The following is an 11,054-nucleotide window of genomic DNA, read 5'->3' on the forward strand; positions in this document are numbered from 1 at the left end:
CTTCATTTCAACAATATTGATAGATAAAGGTGATATAATAAAACAAATATCATGAAACATTTACATTTTGAAGTCCATTGTATAATTTAAATAAACATAAATGCAAATTCCACATGTGGAAAAAGTAAGTACACCCTACATTTATCACTACTTCAAATACCTAAAATTTGAATCAGATGCACCAGCTCAGGTGCAAATGATTAGAACATTGTTCGAGAGGATCTTGGAGGAACCTGTCAAATTTAAACCTCAGACATTTAGTTTGATTTGCTCTTTGTTGTTGAAGTGTGCGGCGTCACCATGCCTAGATCAAAAGAGCTCTCTGAGGCCTTCAGAAAGAAGGTTATAGATGCCTACGAGTCTGGGAAGGGATTTAAAAAGATCTCCAAACAATTTGAAATCAATCATTCGACTGTCCGGAAGATCATCTACAAGTGGAGAAGATTCCAAACAACTGCCAACTTGTTCAGGCCAGACCGCCCCAGCAAGTTCAGCCCGAGAGCAGACCGCAAGATGCTGAAAGAAGTCTCTAAGAACCCCCAGAATGTCATCACGGGACCTACAGGTAGCTCTGGCCACTGTTGATGTCAAAGTGCACGAGTCCACCATTAGAAAGAGGCTGCACAAATTTGATCTACATGGGAGGTGTGCCAGGAGGAAACCTTTGCTGTCCAGGAAGAACATCAGGGCAAGACTAAAGTTTGCCAATTAACACCTAGGCAAAGACCAGCACTTCTGGAACAATGTGCTCTGGACAGATGAGTCAAAGGTAGAGCTATTTGGCCACAGTACCAGAAGACATGTTTGGCGAAAACCAAAGACAGCATTTGACAACAAGAACCTGATACCAACTGTAAAGCATGGTGGTGGAAATATTATGGTTTGGGGCAGCTTTGCTGCATCAGGGCCTGGGCAGCTCACCATCATAGAATCCACTATAAATTCTTCATTGTACCAGAGGGTGCTTGAGGATAATGTGAGGCCATCTGTCGGAAAGTTGAAACTAAACCGAAGGTGGACCTTACAACATGACAATGACCCTAAAAATAGCAGTAAATCCACCAAGGAATGGCTGAAAAGAAAGAAATGGAGGGTTCTGGAATGGCCAAGTCAAAGCCTCGATCTAAATCCCCATCGAGATGTTGTGGTGGGATTTGAAACGAGCTGTGCATGCAAGAAACCCCTCAAACATCGCACAGCTGAAAGAATTCTGCATGGAGGAGTGGGCAAAAATTTCTCCCAGTCGATGTCAGAGACTGGTAGACAGATATAAGAAACGCCTACTTGAGGTTGTTTCTGCCAAAGGGGGCAATACCACCTATTAGAGCCAAGGGTGTACTTACTTTTTCCACATGCGAAATTTGCATTTATGTTTATTTAAATTATACAATGGACTACAAAATGTAAATGTTTCATGATATTTGTTATATTATATCACCTTTATCTATCAATATTGCTGAAATGAAGATCAAATAGCTGTATGTTGAAATATGTTGAAAAAGTCAAAACTTTACATGGGGTGTACTTACTTTTTCACATGACTGTATAGTAGGATATCTCAAAAAGTTGTGGACGAGTTATGACTAAACTTGGTGGATAAGTGACAAGAACCAATCGATTCGATTTTGGTTCAGGTCCGAATCCAGATCTGGCCAAGCAGTGGATACAAAACAAACTGTTCAGCCTGGCAGAGGTTTGCGCTCCACAGAGTGCCGATCAAGTTTTCGTTATGAGTTTAAAAATTGGTTTGAAAGGCGACAACTGTCGGTGGCATATTTAAAGAAGTATACAGGGGGAACTAGGACGACACTCGTTAGAGTGCACCCTTTCGCCAGGCTGAATAGTTTACGTTTTGTATTCCAATGATACACCGGATCTGCATCCAGACCTTAACCAAAATCTAATCAATTCATCCTTGTCACACACCCAACCTGTCTATCAAATTTTGTCTGAATCCTTCGATAACTTTTTGAGATTCTGCAACTGGACCAGACGGCATCAGCTCAAGGGTCCTAAAATCCTGCTCTGCCGCTCTATCTCACCCTCTCTCTGTTCTTTTCACCCTCTCTTTTGCTCAAGGTCATCTGCCAGCATCTTGGAAATCATTAAACATTACTGCTTTACACAAAAAGGTGCAAAAGCAGATCCTTGCAACTACAGACCAATCAGCCTGCTCCCAATTATCAGCAAAGTCATGGAATCCATCATTGCTTCGGATATCAAATCCTTCCTATTCTCCAATGGCTTGATCTCGGATCATCAATTTGGATTCAGACCAGGTCATTCTACTCTGGACATGTTGCTTCTGCTGTCTCAACAATGGATGGAGGTCCTCAATGCCAAACAGGAAATCAAAGCTGTCTTCCTTGACATATCACGTGCCTTCGATACGGTCTGGCACCCAGCTCTTCTCACCAAACTCTCCTCCTATGGTATCCATGGAAATCTCCTCGCATGGCTTGCGGACTTCCTCTCTGGTCGTCGTCAACTTGTGGCCCTGAATGGATTTCTCTCATCTCCCCTTTCTGTTCTGGCTGGAGTTCCCCAAGGTAGTGTTCTGGGTCCTGTGCTATTTCTGGTCTTCATCAATGATCTTTCCGACTCTCTGGAAAATCCTCTCTATCACTTTGCTGATGACTCCACTCTCTGCCGCTCCATTCCTCATCCCTCAGATCGGCAGTCTGCAACCTCATCACTCTCTGCAGACCTGGACAAAATCACAGACTGGTGAAACAAGTGGAACATGTCTTTCAATCCTGACAAATCTCACACTCTTAATAATAATAATAATAATTCATTTATTTTGTATAGCGCTTTTCCAGAAGCCCAAAGGCGCTTTGACAGAGTGGAAAACATAATGCATAACAATACATGAAAACAACAATTGCAAAAAGACAAGAATCAATAGGGAAATATTTAAAGCAAAACGAGGGAGAAGGAGAAGAGATAGTCAGGGGTTAAATGCTGTGGGTTGAATGTTGAATGCAGCGTTGAACAGGTGGGTCTTTAGTGATGTTTTGAATGTGGTGAGTGAGGAGGAGTCTCTGATGGTGTGAGGTAGTGAGTTCCAGAGGGTGGGAGCAGCGATGGAGAAGGCCCTGTCCCCCCAGGATCTGAATTTGGTCCGGATGGAGGGGGTCAGGAGGTTGGTACCAGCAGAGCGGAGGTTGCGGGTGGGAGTGTGTCTGGAGAGGAGGTCAGCCAGGTAGGATGGGGCCAGGTTATGGAGGGCTTTGTATGTCAAGAGGAGGATTTTGTACTGGATTCTCTGGGGGATGGGGAGCCAGTGAAGCTTGTAAAGGACGGGGGTGATGTGGTCACGGGTCCGGGAATGAGTGAGTAGACGGGCAGCGGAGTTCTGAATGTATTGGAGTTTATTGGTGATTTTTGAGGGTGAACCATAGAGGAGGCTATTGCAGTAGTCCAGACGGGAGGTGATGAAGGCGTGGATGAGGGTTTCTGCAGCCGTGGAGGAGAGGGATGAGCGGAGACGGGCAATGTTTTTCAGGTGAAAGAAGGCTGACTTTGTGATCTGTTTAGTGTATTTGTCGAAGGAAAGGGTTTGGTCAAAGATGACGCCAAGATTCCGGATGTGAGGGGAGGTGGATACTGGGATACCGTCGATGTTGAGGGCAAAGTTATGGGTGGATTTTGTGAGCGTTTTTGGGCCAATGATGATTATTTCAGATTTATCACAGTTAAGCTTGAGGAAGTTGATTTGAAGCCAGGATTTTATTTCAGTGATGCAGTTTGTCAGGATAGAGTGGGTGTCGGTGGAGACGGACTTGGTGGAGATGAAAAGCTGGATGTCATCGGCGAAGCAGTGGAATTGGAGACCATGACGGCGGATTAAGTGACCGAGCGGGGACAGGTAAAGGATGAAGAGGAGGGGGCCAAGAACTGAACCTTGGGGGACACCTTGGGGGAGGGGAGCAGTGGGGGATTTGCAGTTATTGATGGAGATGAACTGGCATCTGTCAGAGAGGTATGATTTAATCCAAGAGAGGGCAGTGCCGGTGACGTTAAAGGTGGATTCAAGTCGGGTGAGGAGGATAGTGTGATCGATGGTGTCAAAGGCAGCGCTGAGGTCGAGGAGGACGAGAATGTTGAGGTTGCCAGCGTCAGAGGAGAGGAGAAGGTCGTTGGTGATTTTGAGGAGAGCAGTTTCAGTACTGTGGTTGGAGCGGAATCCGGATTGGAATGTTTCATACAGGTTATTGGCAGAGAGATGATGTTTGAGTTGAGTGGCTACAGCGCGTTCCAAAACTTTTGACAGAAAGGGTAGGTTGGAGATGGGTCTGAAGTTGTTTAGGGTGTCAGGGTTTAGACCAGGTTTTTTTAGAATGGGGGTAACAGCAGCAATTTTGAGGGAAGGTGGGACGATGCCTGTAGACAGGGAGGAGTTTATTGTTGCAATGATAAGTGGAGAGAGAGCAGGGAGGGAGGCTTTGACAAAGCTGGAGGGGATGGGGTCAAGAGTGCAGGTGGCAGTTTTCATTCCTATGAGGAGTTCAGAGAGGTCAGTAGGAGAGATTGGGGAGAACCGAGACAGGGGATGGCAGGACAAGGGGGGGCAGGTGGTTGGAGGGGGAGCGGGTGCGGCGGTGGTCAAGCTGTTGTAGATGTTGTCAATTTTGCGTTGGAAGAAAGAGAGGAAGGAGATGCAGTTGTCTACTGTGAATGACTGGGTGGTGGTGTTCAGGGGGCGGAGGAGTTTGTTTATTGTCGAGAAGAGTGCTTTTGGGTTTCCGGAGCCAGAGTGGATAATTTGAGAGTAGTAGGCAGAGCGGGCGCGGGAGAGGGCATCTTTGTAGTGTTGTATGTGGTCCTTGTAGGCTTGGGAGTGAACTGTGAGACCCGTTTTATTGCGGAGTCTTTCAAGTTGGCGAGCACGAGTTTTCATCAGGTGGAGTTCAGGGGTAAACCAGGGAGCAGAATGGGTGAAAGAAACTGTTTTGGTTTTTACAGGCGCAAGCTGGTCAAGGCAGGAGGAGAGAGTGTGGTTGTAGTAGTCAGTGAGGTCGGAAGGGGTGTGGAGGTCAATGAAGGGAGAAGTGGACATTTTTTCAGAGAGGGTGGATGAGAATGAGGTAGGTGAAAGAGCGTTTAGCTTACGGAAGTTGATTGTGCGATAATGCCTTGGTGTTGGGGCGGGGATGTTGATGGTCAGAGTGATGGCTAAGTGGTCAGAGAGGGTGAGGTCGGAGCCATAGAGATGGTGCAAATTTAATCCAGTGGAGCAGACAAGGTCCAAAATGTGACCACGGATATGGGTAGGAAAGTCGACATGTTGAGTGAGGTTAAAGCAGGTGAGTAAATCAGTGAAGTCAGTGGTTATTGTGGAGTCAGTGGAGTCCATGTGGATATTGAAATCACCAAGGAGGAGGATTGAGGGGGAGAGGGAACATAGCTGGGTCAGAAAGTAGGAGAAGTCAGACAGGAATAATGGGTGTGGTTTGGGAGGGCGGTAGACGACAGCCATGACTGACTGCGTGTGACCAGAGAGTTTTAAAGCCAGGTGTTCAAATGATGGAGCAGATGAGATGGAGATGAGGTTGGTCTTGATGTCTTGACGGTGGATAACGGCAATTCCACCACCTCGGCCCTCCGAGCGTGGTTTATTGACGTAGGAATATCCATTGGGTGTGGTGAGGTTGAGTGTGTAGTAGTCCAGAGGTTGTTGCCAGGTTTCGGTGAGACAGAGAAAGTCCAGTTTGTTATCCAGGATGTATTCGTTCAGGATGAGGCATTTATTGTTGAGGGACCGGGTGTTGAACAGGGTGAGCTTGATGTTGTTTTGAACAGCAGGGATGAATTCAGGTGATTTAGCCAGGGTTCGTAGGCAGGAGGTGCGATCGTGTGGGTTGCTGTGACCAGGTGCGCTGGGACGAAGAGTGAGAGTGCGCTGAGCCGACCAGAGGACGGGGATGGAGTGACCTGATTGCAAATAAACAAACTTGCGACCGGAGCCACGGTGAATGTACCTGGGTCGTCGGAGGAGTCCATTTGATTTGATGGCAGAGATGCATGATGGGGTGGAGCGGGTATTGAGCAGAAGAAGCCTTGCGGCGGAGTACTTCAGAGCCATGCCAGGCAGGAGCGAAGGGACGAGTACGAGGCCAAGGTCGAGGAGGCAAAGCGGCAAACGCAGCGGCAAACGCAGCGGCAAACGACTGCAGCCGCTAATCAAGACCACAGCGGCAAACAAGGCCACAAGGCCACCAAGACCACAAGGCCACCGGCAAACAAGGCCACGGCCACAAACAACGGGAGCGGGCCTTTCGATTCCGTATTCCGTACCATCAAAAGCAGATTCCGTTATCCAGCCGGAGAACACGCGGCACGTGCGGGTGTGAAAAGGCAGGACAGGTGTGAGATGTCAGGTCAGAAAAGTAGAAGCAGACCCTGTACATCCATCCAGTCGGAGAAGCGGCGAATATGCAACGCCAGCGTACTCTCGCAACCGAACCCAACCGAACCCGCAACCGAACCCTCTCTCCCCCTCAATCCTCTTACGATGTCTCTCCGAAAAGACCGACTGGAAAACGCTCCCATCCACTTTCTCAACAATCCTCTCCAAGAGGTTCTGTCGTTCAAGCTTTTGGGTCTCACTATCTGCCATGATCTTTCTTGGGAAAACCACATTTCCAAGCTAGCCTCCAAAGCCAGTCGCAGTCTGGGCATCCTCCGTCGTGCAAAGTCCTTCCTTGGCACACCTGAGCTCCTCACCACATACAAGGCTTTCATCCGCAGCTCAATGGAATACTGTTCCCCCCTCTGGGCCAGTGCTCCTGCTGCACACCGAGCCCGGCTTCACGCTGTTGAAACCAAAGCTTTCAGAATCAATGGAATCTCCTGCAATGAAGCTAGCTCCGAGGGCCTTTCACTCACTCACCGCAAGCAGGTTGGTGGTCTTTCTGTCTTCTACCGACTCCTCCCCGGCCTTGCTCCCCCAGCTCTGTCTGTGCTCTGTCCCCCAAATATTCCTACAGGTCGCACAAGATCTGCCAGCAACCCTCTTATGGTTAAACTGCCAAAATCAAGGCTCTCTGCTCACCTTCACTCTTTCATTCCCCTTTTCTCCCGCCTCTGGAACAAACTCCCCCACTCCCTTCAATCCCACTCCTCCCTCCAGGTCTTTAAAACAGCTGTTCACCACCATCTCTCATCTTCCCCCATCCAAAACCTTGCTCTTTTATACCCCCACTAATTTTCACCCCAGATACACTTTTTTGAAATTCCAACTTCTTTCCTGGAAGTCCTTGCAGTGTCCATATGTTTTAAACATCTCCCACCTCCCCCCAAGCCCTCTCCCTCCCACAGTTCTCTCGATGTCCTTGCTCTCAAATGTTGTGCTTGTGTCCGTCCTTCCCCCTTTCTCCCCATCTTGTCTACCGCTCCCCTCATTTTGTGTTTTGTGTGTCGGTTTGACTTTTTGTGTGATGAATGCTAGCTCTTTCACGAGCCTCGATGTTGTATACAAAAAAAAAAAAAAAAAAAAGATGCCCTGTTCACAGACAGACAAACAGAAACAAACAGACAGACATGAAAACATAACCTCTCTCCACCTTTGGTAGTGAAGATAATAAATCCCTCATTTCATCATTAGCTCAAACGTGAAAAATCCAATAAAACAAATTTAAAATAAGAAAGGCCAGGACACAAACAGAGATCAAAGTTTTATGCAGGGAGGGTTAAAAAATACCGAGAGGGTTTCTGTTCAGTAAACATACATAAACGACTGTTTAACAGTTTTTATGGAGAAAACGCAACCATTCCTTCATCTGCGTCGTTTATTTAGCATCAAAAATACAAATTGACTCAGAACAAAGAGCTGTGGATCTCGATTGGTCACTACATCCACACAAATGCTCATCAGCAACTTGTTTTTTTGTTTCTAAGCCAGGTGGCTCACCTTCACTCCTTCATTCCTCTTTTCTCCCGCCTCTGGAACAAACTCCCTCACTCTCTTCAATCCCACTCCACCCTCCAGGTCTTTAAAACAGCTGTTCACCACCATCTCTTATCTTCCCCCATCCAAAACCTTGATCTTTTCTACCCCCGCTAATTTCACCCCAATTCCACCTTTTTGAAATACCAACTTCTGTCCTGGAAGTCCTTGGTGTCCTTGTGTTTGATACTTCTCCCACCCCCCCCCCCCCCCACCCCTTCCCATGCGTCCTCCCCCCAAGCCCTCTCCCTCCCACACATCTCCCTGCTCTTAAATGTTGTGTGCTCTCAAGTGTTTGTGTGCTTCCCCTTCTCTCGTCTTCTGCTCCCTCTTTTTATATATTTTGTTTGTCTGGTTGATTTGTTTGTGAAGTAAATGTCAGCTCCTTCACGAGCCTCGATTCAGTATACAAAAACAACAACGACAACACCCGTCTCCTGATGCAACTTTGCTGTCATCAAAATGCAATGGTCACTAAGGTTTCACATGCAGGGCAATACATGAATGTGCACGCTGACCCTCAGATGGACGTTAAGTTGAGTTCCCCATCTGCAAGCAATATTTGGTTGACGATAAATATCCCATGGTGTGAGGAGTAGCCTTTGCCGACTCTGAACAAATTGATAATCCCTGCCACGATTGCAGGTAACGTGGTCTGGTATTGGAGGAGGTTCCTCGATACGAGATAACACTGCTTGTTATCTTAGAGCGTAGTTAATGTCCTGGCCAGGGAGTTCACATATTACATGTAAACTGCCTTATTTGGTTCTGAAGAATAACCACCACCACCACAATTAAAATGTTAAAATAGTCATGAAGACCCAATTCTGAGACAATTCCTCTCCAAAATCCATCCTAATCCACTAATTTACGCATACCTTGAAAATTTGCTTCTCCATTTTGAGCAAACGTTTCTGTAGAACCTGGATGTCATGCTTGAAACCTTCGGCCTCCAATGCACGGCGTTTCTCCAACTCTGCACAGCGCCGTGTAGCCAATTCCAGGCGTTCAGACATTTTCCCCAAACGCTCCTGGATACACACAACATAACGTTTGTAGAAAAATAATTATCTTGTACATAAAAAAAAAATATATACATATATAAAATAACCTATGGAAAAAGTCGAGTGTGCATGTGCTTTGGTTCGGTTGAATAATATCTTGCATGGGGGATGTTGAGAAGGATTTTATAAGAATAAAGCAAAAAGGTCCACCAGGAATGTCTCAATATCAAATTTTGAGCATCAAACTTTCCGACCAACACGATTAACCATTTTGAGAATCCATTACAAGTTTGAAGTTGACAGTACAGTGTAGGACGTGCACATACAATGTTCTACGAGATAACTAAAAGAGCCTATCCGTCGCTTCGCTGATGGACCAATTGGTAGTCACATCCTTTGCTATTACAAAGGGGATGGGGGGGGGGGGGAGGAAGGAGGAAGGGGGGCAGGGAGTGGGAGGAGATGGGGAACGGGGGAGGAGATGGGGAAGGAAGGATAGGGAGGGTGGAAGGGAAGATGTGTATGTATGTATGTATGTATGTATGTATGTATATATATATATATCAGTCACTATGCGACCTTCATATCATAAGTGGAGAACCGCCAGCAAGGTGTCCCATACAGCTGCTGCTGCACCTTGCTGGGAGCGATAAGCACCGCCTGCCACGCGGTGACGTTATCTCTGGTATCCACTCATCATATGGAGTCGACCTATATATATATATATATATATATATATATATATATATATATATATATACACACACAGTATATATATATATATTGTTGCGGTTTTGAGTTTGTACAATAAAGGTTAATTTCCCCCTCATAGTTTAGTCACACTACATGTAGCCTCGCGATAGTTCAGTTATCTCTTCGTGTGTGTGAGCATAGTACTTTTCCTGTGTTAGTTTTGCGTTGTGTTAGTTTGGTTTCTCCATTGCCTTATGCCGCCTTACGCCTCCTTATGCTGCCTTTGGGTTTTTGGCGCGAATTAACACGAGGCAGGCCTGGCAAATCAAGGCAAGACCGAATGAGTGCGGCGGAGAAGCTGAGGGTAAGCACGAGCCGCCAATCAGGGCTCAAAGGGAGTGGCTGCGGCACTGCGTCACAGGGTGTGGTTGGAACATTAGAGAAGGCTAAGGGTGTGGCAATAAAACCCGTTGCGCGAAGCCCCCACAGCAGTTCTGCGAGAGGGGAGCTGCACTAAGTTCTGTGAGAGTCAGTTATGAGCTCGGGGTTTTGTTGAGAGTTGAGAGTTATGAGCTCGGGGTGAACAAGTTCTGCGAAGGGAGGCGCTGGAAGTTCTGCGAGAGGGGAGCTGCACTAAGTTCTGTGAGAGTTGAGTGTTGTCCCAAGAGAAAAGACGTGCGTGAACCCAGCTATAAGCGCTCGTACCAAAGTGGACGCTCGGTTGAGCTTGAGGCCGAGCCTCTATTGGGTTACGCGAGTGATAGTGCGCCGGTATCTCAATGTGCTGTGGAAAACCGCCTGCCTGCTGCCTTTTGTTCGAGATACGCGCTACAAGGGTCCCTTCCACCACCTGCTTGCCTTCATCGCGGGACGTGCTGTGACCGTGGAGAGCCACGCCGGGCGACGCCGTTCCTGGACGACCAAGGCAGCGCGTGAACACCATCCTACCTGCATTTCCCCTTTGTGACTGTGATCGGGCCAGTGTCTGGGGTTAATATAAGACTGCTTAAGTTCTGCCCTTTGTCTCTGCTTTCTACCGACTTGTACATATAAGTGTAAATAATAATTATATCGTGTTCTTCCTTTATTCGACCGTCTCTTGTTTTCCATCATTGACTAAGCGCGGTACGAATAGAACCGCTCAAATCGGGTTCCAATACCAACGGTAACTGCACGGACCATGTGCTACGCAATCCGCTCGGTGTACCCAAATTACACGTGGCTCATGCGAGGCTCGATTCCCCGCTTCCGAGGCGGCGCAGGTATTTAGGTACGTGCGAGACTTGGTCCCGAAACCCGACCTTGCGTTTGCCCGGGAGGGGCGTTTCAAGTCTCTCGGTTACGCCAGGGCCAGAAAGAACAAGGGGCTTAATCCCCCCTTGGTAAGGGTAAGAAGGGCGGTGGAA

The 11,054-nt window shown here is 47.3% G+C and overlaps 1 protein-coding gene across 2 annotated transcripts in view; it reads right to left on the reverse strand.

The window, feature by feature from the left end:
• The window catches only part of CCDC77 (coiled-coil domain containing 77), a 104,123-nt gene that overhangs the window by 6,231 nt on the left and 86,838 nt on the right, over positions 1-11,054 (reverse strand). For both annotated transcript variants that reach the window (XM_068134293.2, XM_068134302.2), the window contains one exon: positions 8,830-8,982. In XM_068134293.2, coding sequence (XP_067990394.1) covers positions 8,830-8,982 — 153 coding nt within the window. The remainder of the gene's footprint in view (positions 1-8,829; positions 8,983-11,054) is intronic.

This window comes from Myxine glutinosa, chromosome 1 (genome assembly GCF_964187855.1).
Source record: "Myxine glutinosa chromosome 1, kmMyxGlut1.1, whole genome shotgun sequence".
In the NCBI taxonomy this organism is placed as follows: Eukaryota; Metazoa; Chordata; class Myxini; order Myxiniformes; family Myxinidae; genus Myxine; species Myxine glutinosa.